The 25,464-nt window shown below is 43.0% G+C and overlaps 1 protein-coding gene across 4 annotated transcripts; it reads right to left on the bottom strand.

The window, feature by feature from the left end:
• Positions 1-14,085: 14,085 nt before the first annotated feature.
• LOC309862209 (uncharacterized protein) lies at positions 14,086-24,911 on the bottom strand. Of its 4 annotated transcripts, none has more exons than XR_014310355.1 (5): positions 24,690-24,911; positions 21,756-21,850; positions 20,934-21,114; positions 17,998-18,061; positions 14,086-15,669 (listed from the first exon to the last, which is right to left on the bottom strand). XR_014310355.1 is itself a non-coding variant. In XM_082725835.1 (5 exons), exons 2-5 carry the CDS (start codon positions 21,835-21,837, stop codon positions 15,567-15,569), a joined length of 417 nt encoding a protein of 138 aa, XP_082581961.1. In that variant the 5' UTR covers positions 21,838-21,850; positions 24,690-24,911; the 3' UTR covers positions 14,086-15,566. The 4 variants fall into 4 exon arrangements, 3 of the variants coding, with proteins under 3 accessions (XP_082581961.1, XP_082581962.1, XP_082581960.1); XM_082725835.1 differs by having other exon boundaries at positions 20,947-21,114; XM_082725836.1 differs by having other exon boundaries at positions 14,086-15,484; positions 20,947-21,114.
• Between the last annotated feature and the right edge of the window lie 553 nt (positions 24,912-25,464).

Genomic DNA, 25,464 nt, shown 5'->3' with positions numbered 1-25,464 from the left:
GCTTTAGACCATCCCCTCCGCATTCTTGGCCTCCGGGTCTGTGCGCAGATCCGGCCCCTCCTGTGTCTGTCATGACTCTTCCTGCTCGTCTGTGGGGCTTCCTGGCCGTTGCTCTTCCCCCGCTCACACCTCTACCACCCAGAGCCAGGAGGGCAGCTTCCTCTTTCCCCTGTTGCAAACAGGGTCAGCCCGGGAGTGTGCCAGGCCAGCCCAGGCTTCCAGACTGCCCTGCTCTGAGTCATGCTAATTTTGTTTCCAGAATTGTTTTTCATTCACAGTCCTGTTAGAGCTTTAGGCCCTTTTTTGCTCCAGAAAAAAAGGATGAGGTGAATTAGGGGGTGATTTGCAGCCAGATTTTTTTCCACCACTCCGTTCAGGCCCATCTGGATTTTTCAACTTGACTGTTATCTGATTTGGCCTGAGTCATTCTGCCACCAAATAGTGAGACCATTTAAATAATTTGCATTATTCATCTAATGTTTACAGTTTCAAAATCTATCTCATGTACACTAATACCTCCCAAAGGGGTACTGCCTGCTTGGTTTAGGGAAATGTCCTCTCTAGGTACAACCCAGTGAAACACCATTGCCATGATTAGTATAGGGAGATACCAGATAATTCCTTATGAACTTTTTAAAAAGGATGCTAACAGCTCTTTTCTCCATTTCCTCCGAAGATTTCAATATTACGTGCACTTAAGTGAGGCAACATAATTAAGTGCCACACTTAAGACTCTTTTCTTCAGCACCTTATTTCTAGTTTTTAAGGTGTCTTGCATTTGTTTTTTCAAAGTTGTGGACAGATAAAGACTGTGAGTGATGGAAGAAAGGAAGGAAATGTAGAAAAATTCTCCTCTATAGTCTTTTTACACATGTGGCTCTCCCTTCACCCCCCAACAAATTGCTCTTAAGGTTTATAAAATGCTTTTATGTCCTTGCATTTTCTGTGGGATGGTCCCCTGTGAGCCAACTGCAGCTGAGATTGAGTGGATGGTTCTAGAAAAACCTCACCCTCCTTGTCCTCCTCTTGCAACTATTTCCCTGAGTGGTTTGCATGGTTAGAAGGAGTCTGTCAGGAGAAAGTATTTGCTCTCGAGGTTTCTGGGAATAGTATTCTTTTTTTTTTTTAATAGATGTATGATTTTTTTTATTAAAGTATAAAGAATAGTATTTTTAATCATGCTCTCAGAGCCCACTCAGAAGATGTTTTGCAAATTATCTGTTGCAGATAAATACCAAAGTTGGAAAATAAGTAAATTTTAATATGTGAGTGTGGATTCAAAGTTAAAACCAAAATACATAGCTCTCATTCTCTCACGCGACAATTTGCTTTCCTGAGTGGGAAGGAAAGTGACAGTCTGAGTTTGTGGGACAGCTGTACCTAAGAGAGAACTACAACAGACTGGTTCTGTCTTGTCCATAAGGGACATCTGTTCACTCCTCCAGGGCAAGAGCTTTCTTAGTGGCTTCTGCTGATGGTGGGGAGACAAGGTAAGTCCCAACCCCAGTAGCTGGACTCATCCACTTATTGTCCCTAACAAGAAGCTCTGGTAGTGGCTTCCAGGCCCAGGCCTACTCTTCAAACACCGCCAGAAAACTCTCAGAGCCACTGAAAGGTGAGGATGCATAGGCCGCCACGAAGGACGCGCTGTGCAGCGGACAGCAAGTGGATAACATCTCAGAGACTTCCCATGAGCCCAGCCTCCCTGCTGGGGATCCCCACTGGCTCGGAATGGCTGGGCCTGGGGTAGAGTGGGTTACACATTCACCTCCTTTTCATGAGTAGGGGAGCAGGAGAGGAGAGGAGTTCTGTTTTCTAAACAAGGAAATTGTTCAAGGTCATAGCTGTTACAGGGACCAGAGATGGCCTCTTACAAGTCTTGGTTTTGAGTGCAGCACAACTGAGAGGGTTATGTTGCTGCTTTTTGGCTTTGCTTTTCATAGAGGAACCACATTACCTGTTCTTCTTCTCCCACCCATCGGACGTGCCCACCCTGTTCCTGTCTATAAAGAAAGACGCAACAAAGAGAGCTTGGAACAGCAGACCGGGACCCTACACCATGGCCTTTGTATGACTCCTGCCTTGACTGCATTTGTTTTTTCAAAGTTGTGGACAGATAAAGACTGTGAGTGATGGAAGAAAGGAAGGAAATGTAGAAAAATTCTCCTCTATAGTCCTTTTATGGACTTGACTGAGTCCTGGACCCAGACCTTGATTGAGCTTCCTACACAGTAAGCCTCTATGTTGGGTTAAAATGTTTATTAACAAAGCTGACCCCAGAGACTGAGGTTGACAAATGTTTTGCCTTTGTCTTACCTTTCTACAGGCAGCTGAGGGATACGCACACCCAAGTAAATTGTCATTAGTCCTGTCTGTGTTTCAGAAACCAGCATCAGGCACTTCCTCCTCCACACCCCATCCATTGCAGGCATGCTGTCGCCTGAGCTCTGTTCTCCCAGGGACTGAGCCATCAGAGGGTTCCCCAAAGCTGGAGTAATGATGGGAGGCCAGTTCTTCTATCTTGTTTACTTTCATTATTTAAAATGTATTTTCAAGCAGTTTGTAAAGGATCTGGCAGCTGCTGTGGCCTGTGTTAGGCTGGTGGCCTCTGGTCCACCACATCAGCATTGCCTCCAGCAGGAATCAAGGTCTGTGCTCGGAAACACAGAGCAGAGCTATTGCTTAAAGAGTGAGGGACTGGCTGGGCCACACTTAACCAGATAAGTGTGGTGGGAAACAGGCATCTGTGGGTTGTGACTCTAGGCGCCTGCACAGGCCCTGAAATTCTCATTACCTGAACTCTATGGTGATGGCATTCTAGCTTTCTGAAAGTAGCTCACACAGTCGCAAGGAGACTGGACAGCTAACAATGATAATAAAAATCGAATAGTGCCTTTAGGTTTATAAAATGCTTTTATGTCCTTGCATTTTTTGTGGGATGGTCCCCTGTGAGCCAACTGCAGCTGAGATTGTGTGGATGGTTCTAGAAAAACCTCACCCTCCTTGTTCTCCTCTTGCAACTATTTCCCTGAGTGGTTTGCATGGTTAGAAGGAGTCTGTCAGGAGAAAGTATTTGCTCTCGAGGTCTCTGGGAAGCAGAGCATGGGACATAGGTTGGCATGTTAGAGAAGCCATGACCTATCTCCAGCCCATCCCCACACTGGCCTTTGAGCCTCTGATGGAGGAGACAGTCTTTAGGAAGTCCTAAAAGAGCTACTTTTCTGAGGGGCTAAGACTGGGAGCCCAAGCAATATTCTTTGTGATCCAAATTACTTTCTATGGTACAGAAATAGGAAGGGGGGGGCATTCAGCCCATTTATTCGTGGAATATGGTGCTACTGTAGTGACCCAGCCAGAGGTAAGAACTTGTATCATTCTTTGGCACCTGAAGGATTTGGTGGCGATCCCTAGCCTAGTCAGGAAGCATCGTTCTATAGAGACAGCAAATGTCAGTAGGGCTTGTGAGGGGAAGACACGAGGGGTCAGGCTTTGAGCACATGTGTGGTGCATCAGGACTCTAGGAATGTCTGGGGATGCCTGGAGGGATGTGGGTACCGAGGACCATGCTTAGAGGTGGAACTTAGAGACCACACAAAACTGCACACCTGAAAACAGGTCTGTGAACATCAATATCCATTTATTCATTTGTGCCTCATCATGGCTCTTGGGTTGAGCATTCCCATTTTTACATATGAAGAAACTAAAGGTTAGAAAGATTAAATGACCTGGAGGCATTTAGTGGCAGAGTTGGTACTCTTACAAGTCCCATTAGCATGCTCTCTCACAATGCAGTCTGTGTTTGCCTTTACTGGTCATGGCTCTTTCTTCTCCTAAACCCCATCTTCCCAAAGAAAAGGTAAATTTTGACAAAGATTAGGGAAAGGGAAGTGATGGGACACTGTGAGGGATGGTGACATCTTGACAAGCCAGGGTTAGCCAGAAGGTGCTGGATAAGAATGATGGTAGAGGGTTGCAGAATGCACTTGTAGAGTTTAGCTGGGTAAGGAAGGAGAAAGGCTAGAATGGCAAATCCTGTATCCCTTCATTATGGAAATCACAAACCGTGATTATAGATGTGTGCAATTTCTACAGCTTACTTCCACTCGATTTATGAGAAAACTGAGCTCCTGAAGTTCAGTGACCTTTGAAAGAGCATGAGTGGTTGATCCAGAATTCAGATCTTGGTCTTTGAATTACAGGCACAGCCACCTTTCTACTCTCACATCACTTTGCACCAGCCTCTCCTTTGCTCCCTGTCCCACAACCTCACGCTACACCTGTTCTTTCCATCTAAATTTGTTTCCCTCAAGGCTGATGTCAATAGAGTTTTAGGAGCCAAGCAAAGAACAGTGTTAAAAATTACCAAGTTATTAGGGAAATGCAAATTATGACTACTATGAGATATCATGGCACATCTATTAGAATTGCTGTAAAAAACAGAAAACCAAGTGCCAATGAGATTGCAGGCAACTGGAAACTCATGGGTTTCTGGTGGGAAAGCACAATGTCCAGCTACTTTGGAAAACAGTTTGGCATTTTCCTATAAAGTTTAACACTCATTTATGTAACCCAGTGATCCTACTCCTAAGTTATGTATCCAACTGAATTGAAACTGAAGTTTATACCACAAAACCTACATATCACTTTTCTAGGAGTTTATTCATGATTGACAAAAACCTGGAAGCAAGCAAGATGTCTTTCAGTAGATAGATGAATGGATAGACAATCTGTGCTACAATCATATGGTAGAATGTTAGTCAGGGGTGAAAAGGAAGGAGCTATTGATTTATGCAACACCCTGGAGAAATCTTAAACGTATTTCACTATGGGAAAAAAGCTAGACCCAGAGGTTATGTAGTCTAAAATTCCATTTATGTGATATTGTGGAGAAGGCTAACTATAGAGGGGTAAAACAGACCACTGATGCCCACACGTTGAGAGTGGAAGGAGCAGTTGACTACAAGGGTGCCACACAGGGAATCTTTTTAGAGTAATAGAACTGCTCTGCATGATACTAGGGGGATGGATACATGACTGTGCATTTGCTAAAATCCATAGATTTGTACACCACAAAGAATGAACTCTATGCAAATTTAAGAACAAATCAACCAGAATTTCAGAGAATCCCAAGATAGAATACAGCATGTGACAAATGAATCTAGGTGTATTGTAGATGTATGGCACAACCTTACTGAAGGGAGGAGGGAAAAAAGAACTGACCTAACTAACTTTGGAAAATGTTATTTTTAGCGATTACTGCAAAGCCAAAAACAAAAAGAACTGCACATGATACTGTATTATAGCTGATAAATTTGTTTCTTGCAGGAATGGAAATTAGCAATTCTGAAACTACTTACATATACAACAGAGTTGAACAAAGAAGTATATAAATTCTAGACCATGGGACTCAGGTTCTTAAGGTTAGGAAAAACAACATTACAAATAAACAAGGGTGATTAGCTAGAATGACCCTAGGGTCCAGGATTGGCATCAGAGATATCAGTATGAACTCATGTTTATTTCCATATGGATCCAGGTAGATAAACACAGAAGGAGGGCTATGTGTGTGTCTATGGGCTGGTGTACACACATACATTTCATAGCCCTGACCACTGAGAGATTCTGAATGCAGTGTCAGCCCAATAGCAACAAACACACGCAGCATCCAGATTTTGGTTTTTAACAACCATTCTGCAGTGAAACAAACCAGGCTCCATGGAAAAGTGGCTGGTCTTGGTTTGGGGAAAGGAGAATACCAGATGTCCCTGGAGCATCTTGCAATGGCAGAAGTTAGGAAAGTAAGGAAAAAAAAAAAAAGTATGTCAGAAAGACACAGAAGTTCCCAGTGGCCAAAGCTGGGACAACCTGACCAACAAAATATTTCCTCAAAAGGATTTCAACAGAGAATAAAATAACTATTCATAAGCCCATGCTGGTGTAAACAAATAATTGAGTGAATAAATGGGGAGAAGAAACAAATCTTGGAGAATAACTGCAAATAACATATGCAGGTATTCTTCTCCAGAAGCTGGAGCTTAGCTCCTCTCCCCATGAACGTGAGCCGGCCTTAGTGACTTGCTTCTAAAAGACAAAGGATTGAAAGGACACAGACAAGGAGTTAACATCAGCTATGATGAATTCTGTTGATAGCATGGGCTCTCTGAGATGGTATAAGGACACATCACTTTTGTGGCATTCTTTCCCAAAAATTACATTTAGTCTAATCATGGGAAAACATCAATAAAGAGAAATTGAGGGACTTGCTACAGGATCATTGAGGAGGAGTTTGAAATTGTAAGTCATGAAAAACTAGAAAAGACTAAGAAAGGACTACAAATTGGAGGAGACAGAAAACATGACGACTTAATGTAATGTGGTATCTTGGATAGGATCCTGGAACAGAAAGAGGACATTAGTGGAAAAGCTGGTGGAATCCAAATAAAGGCTGTAGTTTAGTTTACAGTGTTATACTAATGTTAATTTCTTTGTTTTAACGGTGTACCATGGTTATGTAAGATGTTAACATTAGGGAAAGTGGAGTGAAGAGTAGACAGGAACACTCTGTTCTATCACTGCAACTTTTCTGTAAATCTAAATTAAAAGTTAAAAAAAATTTAATGACTAGGAAGCGAGGGTACAAAGAGAACTGGACAATACACATGCGGAATAAATAAGCAGGAAATAATGGAAAGTTGGACGTGAGAATTGGCATTTCATAAAGGTTTTACCACTCCAGACAGTTGTCCAGATCATCTTAGGTCATTTAGATTTTGAACACTTTGTCACAGTAAAGGCGAGCAAGGAGGAACAGACGTCTGCAAGAGACAGGGGGGTCCTTCAGAGATTGTACCCAAAGGTTTGGTATTGGGGAGATATGTTCATCCATGTATTGGAGAACTGAGTTTATAACTGGCTTTTTGGGAATGTCTTAGAAGACTAATCCAGATGACATTTCTAGTGAATTAATGATGTAACCCTTCAATTTGCCATTTTATATTTTAGGTAAATATAAACCTGCCATCTCATATTGACATTTTATCTGCCTCCAACGTCTTGGGCTTTGTTATCAAAGAGACTTGGATTTTCATTTGGTGAAGTCATTTTGTTCTGAGATTGTGCCAGTTACAGGAAATTCTGAGAACTTTCCCATCCATTTTTAAAATATGATACTTGTACATTTTCTGTTGGAACCAGGGCTAGCCTTTCAAGTATGTGGAGGTGGTAGCCTCATGGGTAATTTCAGTTCTCTTCACTCCGGGCTGGTTTAGGACGTTACAGTCTCTATTAGGAGTTCTTTTCGTGTGTCAAGCATGCCTCTTGCCAGCCTCTGTGTCTGATCCTCTGTATGGGGCATTATGAACCTCGTGGGTGTCATATACTGGATTCTCTAGAAAAGAGACTTCAAGTCTCTTAGATTTGCATGCAGAAGGTTTGTTGGGGACTGCTCCTGGAATTGACATCTGGGGAGGACGAAAGAAGCAGGATCAAGCAGAGGGACATGGTGAACTGTCACACAGTTGCAACAGAGATCTTTGAAAATCTTTGGGTAATGCTGGAGCTGAGATGGCTCTTTCTATTTGAATAAGTTGAGAAAGAGACTAGCTCCCTACCCCATAACCAGCCATTGGGTTTAGACCAGGTAGGGCTCTAAATTTGGGTAAGACAACTCCCATTAACAGAGGGAAATCCCTGGCCTGGGACTTGGGTATGAGTTGTCACTAATCACCACTTTTGGCAGTTAGAAAAATAAGTACTTTCACCCTGAAAGGGGATCTCAGAGGCATGTCAATACAGCCCTCCATTGCATTGTCTGCATCTTCTTCCAAATGGAGTTCAGCCCATCTGGAAACTGCCTTTCAGGATTTGGGTTGGGTTTCTTCACAAGGAAACTTAACTATCAAGGTGGTGGGATGAGCTATAGTTCCTAGCCCTGTAGCTGGTCTCAAAGCCTTTACTGATTCTTTTCATCTCCTTCCTTTGCTGCCCATTCTAGATTCCTCCCATTCAGTTGTACCTCTGATGGCTATGGTGGCTAAACTGGTGGGACCACAGCCTTCTCGTCCCTGAATGTTCTGAAACGCTGGTCACGAGGGCCATCTCAGCCCGTGGCTGCTGCTTGAGTCCATGTGTTGTGATCACTAATTTGCTAAAGAATCCCCTACCCTGATTGTATCACCTCCCCAAGATCTAGATCCATTACCAATGACAGGATAGTGACTTCTTTTCTGCCTGTTGGTTTCTTGGCCTAAGAAGCCCATAGTGACTGGGCAGCCATGGTAGCTCAGAGTTTAATATGATTCTCACTGTGTCCTTGGGTAGAAACAATCACCCCTTTCAGAACCAGCACCTTTAGACCTACATATCCTAAAGCTGCAGGGACAGAAAGTAGAAATTCCCTCAGGCCACTGGCAGTGATGCTACTCTGTCTCTAGGTTCTTGGGCATGTTCCTGGGGAATATATTATGTTGTTGACTCAGAGTATATACTGCATCCTGGAGGATGACATTTCATTCTGTTAGGGTGTCTGCTCTAAGCTGACTCCTCAGGTGCCATGTCAAAAGATTGTTCCAGAAGCCCAACAGCTTCTGGAAAGTGAGGAATATGATAAAAGTAGCAAATCCTGTGGCATGTGCATACTGCTGAACCTCCTCTATAACAATGTGGGTCCCCCGGCCTCATGTGATGTTATCTGCAGTCTTGTATTAGTGAATCAGACACTCTAGAAGGCAAATCCATATTCAGAATATATGCTAGTTTCAATCAAGATTGATAGTTACCCCTTCTAGGGTGGAAAGGGTCTAATTTAATCAGCTGTGACCAAGTGACTGGTCTCCTCACAGCATGGTACAGGGGCTTACCTTACATATCATTCAATTATCAGTCTTCCTTCAAGTCACACTATACCACTCCCCGCATAGTATTTTTATAGCATAATTTAAAAATCTTTCAGCAGTATGCTTGCATTTCTCCCCTCCAGGCCATTGTACTATTGTTGTTATACATTTAACTTGTATGGATATTACAAATTGCACAATACTTTGTTACTATTTTTGTGTAAGCATTCAATTTTGTTTTTAAGAGATTGAAGTATGGAAAAAAGTATGAAATATGGAGGGGGGCGGGAAGCTCTGGACTCACCTACCTTTGGACTTCCTGATCAGTGAGATCCATTCCTAATATTTAAGCCACAGTTTTGCAGGCTCTCTGTGACTTGCAGACAAATACCCCTTAACTGATGCCTACCTTTACCATACATAGCTCAGTTTCTCAGATTTATCTGATTTCTTTTTTCTGGAAGAGGAAAGATGACATTCTGAGAAGAGTGGTTGCTGTCAGAGCAGGTGGAATCCCAATGACAAACCACCCACTTCGTGATTTTTCAAGGGAGTGGCACTCTCTAAGCAGGGTTGTAGGCAGTCACAGAATCCTGCAGGCTTTGCCCCTTCATATTAGAGCCATTTCACAGACAATGGCTCTGCAGAAGTTGTGCTGAAAGGGAACTTGATGGCAATGTCCCCAGAAGGAGAGCTGCATGGATTCTTGAATGGAATACTAACTTCTGATGTCCGTGATCCACAGGAAGAAAAAAAAAGAAAAGCCCTAGCCAAAGTTACTTGAAATAATATGTATTAATACAGTTCCATCATAAATAATACATACTGTTAATATGGCTTTAAATAATGTATAATGCTAGATTTGCATAATAAATAATACATAAATATGTAATCATCCCGTGAAGTCATGTGAAATTAGTAATCATGAAGGAAACTTAACCTATTAACATGCTATGAGGGGAAAGGCTTACAAGCAGCTCAGAGGGCATTAATCAGCGCTGCTGTGCAATATTTTAGCTCAGAGAAACACCAGCCTTGCACAAAGTATTTGATCTGTATTTTGCTTTGCAGGAAATAACTAGTAAGAGACTTTTCAGTATACAGTCAATAGAGAGTTTCTGAGATCCATGAACATCACAATGTTTTTTAAATCTCCAGTTCATCACCGATTGAAGGTATTGAAGAGTCATCTCCTAAAAGAGAGGCCACGAAAACCATGGTCATTGACTCCATCAAACACATTTTTCAGGGACTCAGTGGTATTATTTGATTGACGAGTAACGCAAGGACCCTGTGAGGTAGACGCTCTCATCTACATTTTGCAGCTCAGGAATGGGGGTGGGAGACATGAAGTGACAGATCCAAGGTTATACAGCCAGTCAGTGGCAGCGAGAGGTATAGAGCTCTCCTGAAACCAAAGCCTGTTTTCCTTTACCATGTGCTATCCTGCTCTCATTTTCAACCTTGCTTTTCTTCATGGATTAAGATGCAAACCTTCAAAGAATTGATTTTGTGACCTTGACAATGTGCTAGACATATCATGGTTTCCCACTATAATTCCACTGGGCATTTGTACCTTCATCTTACAGGATAAGAAACCAAGGCTCAGAAAATGAAATGACTTGCCAAAAGATCCAGAGTGTGAGGAAACTGAGTCATGAGACCCTAAACCATAGCACACTGCATCTCTGATGAAGGGTGATGAGTGGTGCCTCCTGCTTAAACACCAGCCCCTGGGGCCCTCTCTAGAGAGCAGACTCCTGTGTGGTCAGATTGGATAGCTTCCTTCTGGAATAGGGGTGAGGAGTGCTGTTTAGCGATTTGGGGGCTCAAAGAGCAAACTGTCTACTTCACACATTTTCAAAGCCTCAGCACTCTGAGTGGCCTTGGGTGCATCAGTAACCAAGCCTGTTCATGGTACATAACAAACACTCAAAACCCTTGCATTTCTCATGAGATCTCTGCATGACTTCGTTGGTTAAAAGGCCCCATTCCTCTGTTGATAGCATTCTTGGAAGTTGTGCTTTGAGATCTGTTCTTCTGGGAAAGATGTAACCTACTGAAGAGGTACTGTGAAGAGTTGAAACCATAAATGTGGAGCTTACCCAAGAGAGTAAATACAAACCACTTGCATCTTTCAGGCTGAATTATAGCTTATCAAACACACATTAAACCTTTAAGCCTTTTTTTTCCTTAAGTAAGAATAAATCTAAGTTGACTATTCCAGCATATGTATTTGTTTTCCCTACAGTGTCTATAAACCACGTCCAAGGTGAGTATTTATAAGCCTGAGTGAAAACTAGACAAACAATTCTGAGAATAAGTGACAACTATAACAGTTCATGATAAGACAGTCACAACAAAGGAAACGCTATGCATTAAGTGATTTTTCTTACAAATCCTTTATACATATGTCAGACTGTGTGCTGGCAGAAGGAAAGAGAATAAATCAAAGAGAAAACCAATGTAGGAAAGGGGTTTTAGGCAAATGCTGTCTTATATGCATAAATCAAATAAATAGCGGTTTTAAAAAACCCAAAGGAACAACACAGATTTCTATGGAATTTTATATAGTGAAGTTATTTAACAATTGCACAACAACTTGTATTTATGGAGCAGTTTACAATTATTTGCTCATTAAATCTTAGGACATTTCCAGCAAGTGGGTCCATACCATTAGTATGATTTTCTAGCCAAGGTCGCCAATGCAGGGAATTATAAAGGAACTTTCTTAAGGTTGGGCAGCCAGGTGAAGGGGGCCAAGGACTTCAGAACTCCTGTTCCCACAGTCTTGAGTTACAGTGGCAGGGTAGTGGTTCAGCTCCCTGTTAGCTCCCTTCTTGAGGTGGGGCAAGTCAGGGGACAGAGGTGTGGAGGTGGGCAATGAAGGCAAATGTTCCTGGCAGTGAATGAAGAAGTGTCACTGGTTGGCCAACACCAATGGAAGACAGACTCATCGGCATGTCTACACGTGCCTATATGATGCACACACGTATCTGTGACAGAGCCTGGTCTGAGATGTTCACGACCATGCTGTGTAAAGCTAGAGTTCTCAACACAGGCTGTTATACCTGAGGTGCTTTAAAAATAAACCAGTGCCCCAGGATCAATCACATGTGAATCTCCAAGATGGGGACTCAGACAAGGATATTTTCAAAGAGCAACCCAGGTTTTTCTAACATGTGGTCTGACTTGAGAACCACGGGTATGAAGATCCTAAAAGGTCTGTGATCCGTGGTTGGGCAGGTAGCTCACTACACAACGACATCTGACTGAGGGGCCAGTGAGGACTGAAAATCAGCCCACGCACAGTGTGCCCTAATTTGGAGGAGGCATTTGTTTTCAAAATTGGGTTACCTTTTGTCTCATTTCTACAGAGGAGGCCCTGGGTCATTCCCCTATTGCTGGGTGTGCACTGCTGCATATCCAGCATACTGTTTTCAGCTTATTTTAAGTGCATTCATTAGAAATTATATTTAGCACCTACTGCGTACTGGGCACTTGATATAGACGGGGATACGAAACAATCACAGCTCCTGTCTTTACAGAAGGCATGGTCTGCAGCGGGAAGACAAGTGATTGAACAGTGAGTTACATGACACTACGGGCATGAGTGTAGGGAGCTGGGGAGGACACAGAAAGGGCACTCCACCCAGTCCTGGGGCTCAGGGGACCACACGTGGGGGGAGTGATATTCAAGGCTGAACTGTAGCACTTGAAGAAATCCAAAATGAAGAGAGACCAAGGATCGCTGAGGAAATGGCAGTGGTTCAGGTTGTTTCCCCACAGCCTGGACTGTGGGAAGGCTGGACGGGGGCTGGGGAGCATGGTTGGTTCTCCCAGTCTTCTGAGGCTGTGGCTGGTCACTTACAAGCCTAATCACCGTACTCCACTATTCAGGCCTGCCTTCCTCCTTCCACATTTCCCTTCTCTCTCCCTTCCTCCCCTCTTCTTGTCAGATACAGTCCTTTATTACCACAGAAAATACCTAAACCACTTGTATCCTACTTCCTAGAGTCTCAAACTCCAAGTTCTGGAAAGAAACAAGAAGCTTAGAAGCAGGCAAAGGAACCAACAAGCATGGGGACACAGATGCCACCGCTTCACTTGGTGCCACCTGGCACAGCCTCCCAGTTGGCACAGATTGTTCCCTGCTCACCACTCTCTTTACTTGGTATGCCTGGTCCTGAAATCACAGTCAACAGTGCCATGTCAGTCCTTGAGCTGGTGGGGGTGGGGGAGGAAGGGAGTGGGTGATGTAAATGGAATAAGTGTGGTCACGAGCTTACCACATTATTGAAGCGGAGTGATTGGGTACACGAGGACATATTACACCAGCCCCTCTCTTTCTGTTGATGTTTGAAATTTTCCATTATAAAGGGAGAAAAACAAAAACAAACTCAAGATCCTCTGCCGCTTCTTGTCTTCTTTCATTTTGCTTCTCATTGCCTCTAGTGATGCTCTGTTTTTTTTAAACTCTGGTTTGATTTGATTTGGATTCTATTTTTTACTTCAAAATATATGCCTTTATTTTATTCACAGGGCTATTTTAATGAGCCAGATTTCATAACATGTTAAAAATCATGATTCAGTTGATCAAAATTCACTTTACCACCCCCCAAAGTTTAGGAGTGTGTTATATAATATACCCATCCATTCCCTTCCTATCTGTCCCCTCGTAATTCTGGTAGATGGCCCTGCTCCCCCTCTCGCTGTGGCTATGGCAACTTTGAGCCTTCAGAGATTCATCAGGCCAACACCCTGACTATTCCACCCTGAGAATATTTTTTGCAGTGGGATTGGGGAGAAAATGGATGTTCAGCTTTTGATCAATTTCAACCCCTGCACCTCCAAGCCAATCTCATCCCATTTCCACTCATTAACCTGCAGCAACTCCAGAGCAACTAAGTCTCTACCTTCCAAGGCATGAGAACTTACACTTGTAAACTGAAATGAGACTTTCCACAGGTCTCCGAGCCTGGGGCCATTTGCTTGGTTTTATAGCACCCTAAAGTCACAGTATGTGTGTTTACCATGAAACATGGCCTCTTGTGGATAGCCAGGGTACCTCATACTTAGATCATCCATATGTGTGTTCCACACTCTTCTTTATACCTGCTCCTTCCCATGATGAGCTCTGAGCACAAGGGTGGGGCAGGCTTTTCGAAACTCCCAATACCTGGTGTTTCATTTGATCCATGGTAGGTAATCCATAATTGTTAAAGAAATGAATGGCCTAATCATACTGAAATTTAAGCTCATTTGATTCAGAAGGAATTTATTTGTTCACACTGTATTTGGAAATAAAGAATAAGTACATCCCATATTCAAATCTTCCAGCACATAAAAACGCTATAACCATCTTTAGATGGCCTTGCTTCCCATACATGGAAGCTATGATTTGGCTTCTCTGTCTGACAATGCAGCCATTCTGCCCCAACTTCACCTCCTCCAAATCAGTCACTTGACTGAAAAAGAGAGAAAGAAAATTCAGCCTTCCTCTTTGTGCTGTCATCAAGACTGATCAAGCAGCTTACTGATCAAAGATGTCTTGATTTCACCCCGTCTCTATAGCTTCAGATGGCTACCATGAAAGTCATCATGGCTCTCATCTATTCCCAAAGGCCCATTCCTTGGCTGTGATCTCCAAAGGGCAAAAATGCTGCCTTCGTGAGAGTACTGAACAGCCTTCTCTCCAAGACAATGGGGATTGAGTTTATGCCACCCTTCTTTTGTGGGTTCTGTCTTCAGGATACCACGAAGTGGGCGACGATGTGCAGCCCGTTAAAGAGAACCAGCCCTAAGTCGCACCTTCAAGGAGACAGAAGGGAGAGTCAGGCGGCTCTGCCCTGCTCTGCTACTGAGGATTACTAGATTACACAGGCATCCAGCCATAAACTTGCTTCCACCAGCATAAATCACACAAACATGACAGAACTGAACATGTGCTAGAGCCAAATGTGCAGCTTGCGATTCTTTTGTCATCTCCTCAGCCAGACCTTAAAACAGTAATTTCAGAGCTCGGCCCTCATTCCAAACCGAACGTCGTATGACTAGACGCGAAAGGGGTGAGGTGCCCCCGCACCCGGCGGTGGGAGCCCTCCCCTTCCCACGTGACCTCCTCGGCGCTTCCGGCGCCTTCTGACCCCTGCGTGCGCCGGCGGTGGAGCGGGCTGCGCACGCACTGGCCTTGCTTGGCTCTCTTCGTGGACCCCAGTTTTGAGCTCCTTTTGCTGCTGGGGAAACTGAGGCTCGGAGAAGGTAAGACACATCCTTCGCAGCGTTGCTTGAGGGTCCGAGGAGCTCCGTGATAAAAAGACCCTTAGCGTAGATGGCGCCGCGGGCGGGCGGTGCTCCACAAAGGTGAGTCGTGCGTCCTCCTGGTCGCTCTTGCTGAGGTGCTGCTTCTATGGCTTTCCTAGCCTTGTCTCTTTGCTCTGACTCTGTCATTGTCCTGGCTGCCCCTCACGGCCAGAGCCCGCGTCTCCTCGCTGTCTCATGGCACCTTCTCTCATTAGGCACTCAATAAATGTTGTTGACAGACTGGCTGACTGCCTGACTAAAAATGGCATCTCTCCACCAAGGGCGTCCTTCACTGCCTGTATTTATTGCTTCATGTCAAATGGTGTCATCAGCATGGTATAATTTTCCTGAAATGCACATCAGGATTAATAAGGGAGGTACAGAATTCCAAACTGTTCCGAGGTGTTGGTCACAATTCGTACGGTATCATCAACGGCAGGACTGTAATGTCTTACAGGGGTAGGAAGCTTTGGAGTTAGACATGCCAATTGAACGCCGGTTTTCTAACTGAAGGTCCCCAGGATTTGTATGCCTGTCAGAGAATTTTCAACTGTTAGAGGTTCCTTCCTCCTACCTGAACTTTGGGAGGCAAAAATCAAGCGTAAGAAGCACATTTATAGTGTGTAACAAATGGTAAGAGCAAACGAACAAAACCATTCTCTGCTTTCCGTTTGAAGGTCTCCCTTCTTTTCAGCAAATTGTTGGCAGGCCTTGGAATCAAAGTGAAGGTCTCCGTCCGGAGCTGCAGTCATCACTATTCCTGTCTGTATGGCTTGCGAGAGGATGGGAGGCAACATTTAAGTTCTACTGAGTCCTTAGACAGGTGTGTGTGGGGTCTTTTGTTTTTATTTTTATTTATTTTAGTAAAACATTAAATAAACACACATAAACACACATCCATAAGAACATGGTAAATCCTGTTTTAGGAGGTTTGTGAAATGCTTCCGAATTGTAAAACTGTCCATCCATTTGTCACTTCCTCCTTGCCTGCCATTCTTTTATTTTTTTATTTTTATTTTTATTTATTTATTTTTTTTACAGGCCAGAGAGGTTTAATTTATTGAAGGAACTGTAAAATTGGGGGATAAATGGATTGTGGAGTATAAGAGAGGTTTACCTTTCAGATGAGCATTATGCATACAAGTTGACTTCCTGTTTATAAATTTCTATTTTTGTTGACAGACATGTTCCCATTAATTGCCTGCCATTCTTTAAGATCTCTATCATGACTGCCTTCACAATCGCTCCCCTAGTGCTGTCAGATGGGTTATCATTGCCTTGCACTTTTGTTCTTTTGTTAATTTTGGATAAAGTCCTAGAGTGTAGCAATATTATTGAACTCATTTCTGCTTAGGTCTCAAGTTTCGATAGCTCCTCTATTACCAAGTGGCAGTGCACCCTATAGGCACAATAAATAAATAATACAACACTGAAGCTATAACAAATCACAAAATACATTATTAAAAAATTAAGAAATAAATATCCCCCTCTTACTTAAATAGAGATTGATTTTATAATGTGGAATGCTGAGGAGAGCTGCTCTGAGATATATTAAAGCCTGGGGACAAGGAGAATACACTATAATGGGCATTTTGCTCCCTCAGCCAGCAGAAAAAAAAAAATTCTTCCAGTGAATAGATGTATTTGTGAAATGGAAGCTGATATTGTCTGTTTGTTCGCAAGCCAGGTATGATGCACTGCCCCCTTCGTCATTTGAGGGTGGAAGGACCTGCAGGACACATCTGTCTCTCCTAAGCTCAAACTGTTAGTCGGGATGAAGGTGATGAAGACAGATGCTTTCCTAGAACTGAAGTTGTGGAAGCACTGTTTCTTCTCTTCGACTTTAAATCACAATGCTGGCTTCCAAAAAGATGTTCTCAAACTAGGATTCTGCCAAGCTTCCTCCAAGGTGTCTTATTTAACAAGGAGAGGGTATGGCATAGATCTCTCCACAAGGTGTACAGTTCAAGAAAAATTAAATAGGATCCCTTCTCCAGAGGCACAGAAACTTTCTGTGTACAGGACAAATGCCATTGGGTCGCTCCACCCTCAGGAAGGGACTCTTGTGTCGCTTACTTGTATGGCAACAGTGAGTCAGGAGAAACCACTGCTTTTGTCCTGAAGAAGTTTCTGTGACCTCCACTCTTACTCCATCCTGAAATAGGGTGGCTTTTTCCTCTCCCAGTAAACCTTCTTTACTTCACTGCTCCCATGAATTCTCCCAATACTGCTGTATAAGGAGGAAAAGCAGTTCCTAGCAACTCCCCTACCTTTTACCCACTCCAAAATTATGCAGGAACTTTACACTGAGGACACGTGGAGAGAAGCCCTTCATTTCCTTATTTCATTGTTCCCTGTAAAGGTTGCTGGAGGGGACTCAAACGTCCTCCCAAACCTGGGAGTTTAAATCCATGCACAAAGAAGTTTACACCTATTAAATAGTTTTTCACAGACCATTGGAAATGGTTGCTTCAACAAGCTGCCCTGTTTGGGGATAAGACTGAAAAAGCAAGCCTTTCTTGTTCCAAAGGCTCTTTTGGCACAAACTGCCAAGAGCTTGACTTCTATGTGTGGGTTTTTTGTTTTGTTTTGTTTGTTTGTTTGTTTGTTTGTTTTACATCTGTGTCTTTTTCTTTCTCACACAAGTCCATAAGGCATGGACATATAGGCAAGGATCATGGTCCTGATACAGCATTTGCTTTTCTTATTCTTCATGGAGACCACGCTCTTTCATACCTGACTGGTAAATGAAATAGAACAAAGTGGAAAATGCAGGGAGGATTTCCATGTGCCAAGCCTGCTGGGGAGTATATCGCTTCCATGCATGTTCTGCTGGCCAAAACTAGATACGTGATCTTACCTATATTCAAGTGGGGCTGGCAGATGTCCTCCCCAGTTGGGCATCAGCGTGTTGATGGTGAAGACTACAACAGGAAGTCAGAAGGTTGGTGAGAAACATGCCAGCTGGCAGCCCTGAGATCAATTCAGACTCAACGTGGAAAACAAACTTCTCTCCATCCCATGGAATGTCTGAAATTCTTACAGAGATCTTGGGGAATTCTCAGGGATTTAAATTCTCAAGATAACTTCTGCCTTTGGACTCGCACTTCCATATCTACTTCTCTGTATTTTGCAGTGGTAAGTGTAAAGGCAAAAGGCAGCCCCGTTTTCATTTTGAATGACCCCATATGCATGTACACACACACACACACACACACACACACACACACACTCCACTCACATAAAGTACATGTAAATGAGGTATCCTGCTAAAACTTTCTAGGTCTTAGGGATTTATGGAGTGCATTGCAATTTGCATAGCCAGCGATTTCCCATCTATGTGAGTTCTGCCTTAAAGAGAACTTCTCATGTTCTATGTCATTCTTAGAAACACCCAACTTCCAGATGGCTCACTGGTTGACCGGTCTTTTTCTTTCCTTTCATTTGCTTTACTCCTCTTCTTTCCCAACCCAGGAGTAAATTTCAGAATTCCTCTACTTGCATTATAGAGAGCACATTGGTTGCTTGGGCCCCTACCTCCAACCTCTAGCAGTTGGTCAGGGTTTCCCTGAGAGGCATTGGATATGACTGCTGGGAGGCAGGGATCTTCCGAGACACATCAGAAGCTGTCAGCCACTGCAAGTAAGGATGTAAATCTCTGTTACATGAAGCCACTGTGATTCCAGGTGTTATCAATTATAGCAGCTGGCATTGCCTTCAGTAACACAAAGCAGGAGCAAAGCGGATTATTCTATTAAAGAGGTCAGAGTGGGCCAATGTCTTCTATGCACTGATAAGAAACTGGTTTTATTCTAAGTGCGATGGGAGGTCATTGGATTTAAGCATGAGAGAAAAGGAACCCAGGTTTTGTTTCTTGCTACTGTTTATAGATGTCCTGGAAGGAAGGAAACAAGTAGAAGCAGAGAGGTGCATCAGGAGGCTATTGTCATCTTACATTGCCTTGGCTGATAAAGAAACAAGGATGTCATGGCTAAAATTTTCCATGTCAGCTTGGGCTGGCCACAGTGCCTAGATGTGTACTCAAACATCAAGTCTCTATGTTTATGCGAGGGTGTTTTGGATAAGATGAACATTTAAATCAGTGGACTTTGATTAAAGCACATTGCCCTCCATAATGTGGGTAGGTCTCATCCTATCAGCTGAAAGTCTGACATCTCCTGAGCCAGAGTGAATTCTGCAGCAGACAGCCTTTGGACTCAAGCTGCAATGTGGGCTCTCTCTGCTGGGCCTCTAGCCTGCCAGCCCACCCTGCGGATTTTGGACTCGCTAGCCTCCATGATTGTGTGAGCCAGTTCCTTAAAATAAAACTCTCTCTCTCTCTCTACACACACACACACACCCCATATTGGTTCTGTTTCTTGGGACTCAGGATTAATATGGGGAGTGTAAGCCCACCCTGATATCAAGGGGTAGTGGTAGCCATGACAGCACATTCTGCTGTTTTCGAGTACTGTCCTGTGTTCCATGCACTCTGCTTGATGTTTTATACACATCATCTCCTCCAGTCACCCGACAAATACCAATTTTTATACCCATTTTGTAAATGAGGAAATCAAGGTTCAGAGAGCTTAATGAATCACCCATGGTCATCTACCTGCTAAGTGGCAGAACTGCCTGGTCAGAAGCCCTTTTTTTTTTTTTTTTTTTTTTTTTTTTAAATGATTGAATGAGAAAAGAAAAATGTATAGCAGCAGGAACCCAAAAAAAATCAGGTCTAGGGCTCTAAATCCAAAATTCCATTTTGCTGATGGCTAAAGCAAATTCATTAAATCCAGTACATTTTCCTTATGTATTAAAATAACATTTGCAATCTGCAAGGGGCCCTTCTTTCTGCTAACGCATGGCAATTATATTTTTACACTGCAACTGCAAATCTGGTTTTTAGTTTTCCCGTTTTGTTTTCATAAGCATACTTTTACAGCCAATTGTGAACGGATTAACAACTTTGGGTGAAATCCATCAGTCTGCTCTGGTGTACCTCCATGGCTGGGAGAGTCTGTTGACAAGGATGGAGCACCAAGGAGCTGGCACTATCTCCAGCAGGCCAAATGGAGCATCAAGTCCCCTAACAAACATTCACTGGGCCTCTGCTGTGTTCCAGATACTGTGCCTTGCATTCTGGACTCAGCCTCCTTAGCAGCAAGGAGTCTTTCTTAATTTTCCAGGTTTCCAGAACATAAAGAAATCCCCATCAGGAAATAAATGCATCTAAACAGCAAAATATTTAGTCTCAGAAACAGAGCCAATTTGATGTGTCCAAAATTGTTCTATCTTTGTATCCATTGATCCATATCTCTTAACAGTCTCTAAGCAATTATATCTCAATGGCAGTACTTTGAAATAATCAACAAAATGGTAATATCTAAAACCCATTCTCTATTGAGCCTCTTTTCTGTAACCTATAGCTATCAAGCAAGTCACTCAAGAGCTGCAGTCATTTGAAAGGTGAGGATTGCTAATCCCCAGGATTTAACCCTCTGTCCCATCCACACAGCTGCACTCCAGCTTCTGGGGGACGAGAATGCAGAAAAACCATTCACACTTTGTTTTGCCCTGAGTGGGAGGGATGTACAGAGAAAGCCAGAGTGTATCAACGTAGCAGGTATATGTTCTTGTAGCTTAAATGATTTCAAAAGGCAGAAGATTCTCAAAGAAGGGTGACGCAAAGACTTACAGTACAAAGTTAGAATCTCCTTGCGCCTGTTACTACCGCTCCACCTCCCCATCCCCTCATCCCCCCCACACCCCCCCAATCTCTGTGCTCAGGCCACTCACTGTCATCACATACAAGATGGCAGGAAAGCGATAAGAACAAAACCTGCTCCGGAGGCAGAAGGCAGATCTAACTCCAGCTGCAGAAGCTGAGGGAGGGTGGAAGGTGCACACAGACCCCCAGAGCCAGGTGAACAGAGTGGATGGCAGAAGGCAGCCAGAAAGGACTGAACTTCTGAGTGATCTGAAAGGGAGAAACATAACTTTGCTTTTTGTCCATAAAATCCCTCACCCTGTAACCACAGCTAGAGTTTGTGGGAGGAAGCATTCTCAGACAATGGCATTTTGGAGGAGGCATTTTGCCCAAGGCATCAGCAGAATATATTTGTTTTCTGAAGGCAACACATGGAGAACTGTACCTCCAGCTTTTCTGAATTGCCCAGAATCATGCTGTCACCAACAGGAATGCAAAAAGCTAGACTGAGAAATGCAAACGTTGAAGTCTGAGCTGTTTGTGAGGGAAGGTCCTTGTTTTAAGAAGACTGAATTCCTGGAATTACAGACAGGAAGACCTGATACCCGATTGGGACACCTGCGATAGGACATGCACTTCTGTATAAGAGAGTGGCCCTCCGGGTGGGCCAGCACAGATTAACCTCCGAGATAGGCATCCTGGGGCAGCATGCACGTGGGAGCATGGGGAGCCGTGCTTCATCTGTGCATGGGGCCTCTGTGGGAAAGAGGACAGACAGCCAACAGAGAGAGACAGATACTCTTGTGTGGATCTCGTGGGGTGAGCAGTTCACTGGGCTCATAGTAGAAGGGAAGAAACATCTGAAACAAAATACAAAAGCACAAGAATAAGAAACAGGATGGCTCACTCACCAATGGCTAGTAAAGAGGAACAGTAGGAGAGTAATAATAATTGCCACTGTGGAGTACTTTTCACATTCATTGTTTCATTCATACTTCTCACATACCTGTGAAAGCAACATGATTACTAACATTTTACAAATAACTCTTAAGGCAGGGAAGCTGAGTGACTTCCTAAAGGTGGTCTGTTGGCCAGTCATGAGCTAGAATTCAAACCCAGGTTTACCCTGGACTGCCTATTATCTCAGCCCCCTATAAAAACAGTTGTACACAATAAATCATATCCACCGCATTTAAGAAATCCTTTCTGAATTTGATGACCTCTTCCGCTTACCACCTTCAATCTCTCTTCCCATTTGCGCTGAAACTTCTTGAATTCTCATGTTTTAATGGCATTCCCTCACTTCCCACGGAACCCACCCTCCACCTGTTGGGATCGCTCTTCTGCCCCCTTATTCCACCAAAACTGCTCTTGCCAAGGTCAGTAAAGCCCATGCTTCATTCGAGCGGTTGAATGCTTGCTGGCACTTCTTTTGAGTATTGGCAGCCTTAAACACCAGAACAGTTCTCACTTTTGGCTTCTGTGAGTTAGCTGCCTCCCCCGCTTCCCTCTGTCAGTGTCATAGCCCCTACTCTTCCCCTTTCTCAGTCTCTCTTCCTCATGTATGGAAGCCCAGCAGAGCTTCTTGTAGTCCTGAAATGTTTTTTTAGCCCCAGAGCTTCCGTTGCTGTCTGCCCTCTGCTGATTTCTAGAAGAGTACCTCTGGTTTTTCATTTTGCTTCTGTTTCAGTATTTTCTGTCCAGCCACAGCTGCTTTGGTGATAGCACCTGTTTCTGCTCTCAGGACCTCCCCTTATTCTTAGTATATATGGTTTGATGGGGCTGAATTAGGACCTTCATTCTATTCTCCTTGCTTCAGGAATGCTTCAGTATGGATACACGGCGACCAGGCTCAGGACTTTTGTTCTCACTGTTGAGGAAAGAGAAGCTTACCTTTGTTATGGGCCCTGAACCTGAAAAGATGTAGGTTGGAGGTATGACCACCATTTTGCCACCATGAGGAGGGAGCAACTTTGAGAATGAGGCCAAAAGACAAGCAGAATAGAGAACTGGGGAGAAAAATGGATCCTATTGCCTCATTTGCATCTCTGTACTCAGCCATTACTCTAGGCTTATACACTTCAACCTGGTAGCCATTAGCTACCTATAGCTGCTAAACGCTTTCTATATTTTAGTATATTTTATATTTATGTACAGTATAAATATAAACATACATTTTGGATATATAGGACTGATAAATTATATTAACAAAATTAATTTAGCCTGGTTTGGGGAACAAGAGGGTTCATTTGTTTTGTTTGGTTTTTACTTATGTAGTATGGCCACAAGAAAATTTAAAATTACGTGTGTGGCTCACATTATATTTCTATTGGACTATATGATGCTCTAGATGCATGACCAAAAATTTACTTTTTTATTGTTTTTGTTTACACCTACAACCATAAACACAAACAACTGTTTGCAGTCATATAATTTCCTTTACAACCACCAAATGTATCTTCATATAGCTCCTTCTCCTGGGTATTAGTCCCAAATATAGCAAAATATCCAGTGGGACAGACTTTTGTTTTAAAACTAGTAAGGTGTCCTTTAAATGTTTCTACCAATTTTCCATCTCTTCCAGTACAGACATTAATCTATCTTTGGAAATAACTTTCTTCATTTTAAGAAAATCGGAAAGGACAATTTCCTGAACCAATGGTAAAGCAAATATGTATGTGTCATTTTTGAAGAAGATTGTTCACCTGTTAACCAGATGTAAATGTCTCAAGTTGACATGCTGCACATTTTGTTTAGAAAGGCAAATTAATATATTTTTAGTAGGATTGTACACTTGAAAAGATTTTTTTTTCTAAATGTGATTTTTAAAAACTAATGTGTCAGCACATTATTCTTTGTTCTTGGGTATATGTATATGCATATGCTCACATACACACACACACACACACACACACATGCACGGGCTCCATCTTAAAATTACTTATTGGAGATCCGGAGCAGAACCAGAAGATGACAGAATAGATGGAGAAGCATATCTTTACCTTAAACTAGGGGGCAGAGAACCAAAAGGAACCAGATGGGAAATGCCATCTGGAGTGAAAACCCACTTGTGATGTTATTTCAGGTAGTATAATCTAGATTTGGGGAAACTGAGCGGCAAATTTTGTGATTGCCCTGTCTGAGCACTTAGGACCAGACGACACACTGTTGTCTAAGAGTTGACTTTTCCCCTGAAGAAAATAGCTGTAAGCCTGAGAGAGAGAAGTATTTCTCTTCTCTTGAAGCCCAGGAGCAAATCTGTCCTCTTGAGTAGGAGGGACATGATACAGAACTGCCATTGTGGTCTGACCACTGTAAATGTTACAGCAGACCGAGGAGTCTAAGAAAAGGGTCAGAGCCAGAAGATAACCACTTATTAAAGCACAAGATCTAGAAGTAGAAGTTAGTTAATATCTTAGTTTTCCTCTTCTGTGTTCTAACTACCTTTTAGTATCCCCAAGCTGTCTGTAGAATTTTGTTAAATACTGCTGTCTGGTCTGTGTGTGCTCTGTATGGTTAAGAGAACTATATGTGTCCATCCTGGGATCAAACAATAGAATGCAGAAACCTGATGTAGTGCAGGGAATTCAAATATAAGTTGCAAGAGCTGATTTACCTCCTGGGTCTCCTATAGTGGTAGAGGAAAGATGGCTGGGGGAGGTGACAACTAACCTCCAGGAGGAATTGGTGTGACATGTGAGCATGACTGAGGAAATCCCAGAAGGTACTTGACAGGGAGAACCTAGTAGAAAAAATTAAACTCCAGTGACCTGTGCAGGGAGACCTCAGACTTTTTTAGCTGGGTATTAAATGACAAAATGAGTAGAAAAGACAATAACACTCACCAAATGCTCCATGTGCTTCTCCATACTTCCTAGCATCCATATCATTAACCGGGGCCATGTAGCTAGTATTGCTGAGTGAGCTATGGGGAGAAGTGAAGAGGCCAGGCAAAATTTTCCAGGATCTTTTCCTCCTAGGTGGCAGCCAAAGGTGACAAATTCCAGTTAGTATAGCTACAAGATTAAAGAGCTGCCGTCAGTGTGGGTCCCTGTGTGCAGAGAAGAACCTGCCACCAGTCTCTTCGAAGCATATAATGTAGCTGAGATACAAAGTTTGTGTTCATTAAACCATGGGATTTTTGTTTGTTTACACTGCATCATAACCTAGTCTATTCTTATGGGCACACCATGTAATATGGTTGGCATGGTGCAAGGTACAAAGTAATACTTCATAAATATTAGCTATTATGCAAGCCTGTGTCCTGCTTACCTTCAGACCCATTCCTTGACTTCACTATGTTCTGAGTTCTATCACAAGAGGACAAAAGGCTGCAGGCTATGTTTCAGGGCTCCTATGCCTTCTGGTTTCTGGCTGGGCTCAGGTAACAGGCACTGAATGAAGTAGAAAAGCAGAATAGTATGAGAAATCTAGATTTTTTCTCCCCCGTTTTCTGCTCTGGATGGCATCTGTAGCAGAAAGTGCATCTTTAAATTATTAAAAGAAAATAACAAGCAATCTAAAATTCTATACCCAACAGAAGTCTCCTTGAAAAAATGAAGACCAAATAAAGGCATATTCAAGAACACCAAAACAGACAGAATTATTCATCACCAAATC

This window comes from Mustela nivalis (assembly GCF_964662115.1).
Source record: "Mustela nivalis genome assembly, chromosome: 3".
Classification (NCBI taxonomy): Eukaryota; Metazoa; Chordata; class Mammalia; order Carnivora; family Mustelidae; genus Mustela; species Mustela nivalis.
Note: the sequence above shows the minus strand (reverse complement) of the source record. Positions and strands in the feature narration are given on the sequence as shown.

Bases quoted from the DNA above. Each gene is read 5' to 3' on its own strand.
- LOC309862209 (XM_082725834.1), bottom strand. From the start codon at position 24,747: ATGGCCCCGGTTAATGATATGGATGCTAGGAAGTATGGAGAAGCACAT. The intron at 21,115-24,689 runs GTGAGTGTTATT...TCTCCCTTTCAG, and splicing joins AGAAGCACATGGAGCATTTG to ATCACTCAGAAGTTCAGTCC. The intron at 18,062-20,946 runs GTATGTGATGAC...TTCCTGTTGTAG, and splicing joins TATCGCTTTCCTGCCATCTT to TCTTCACCATCAACACGCTG.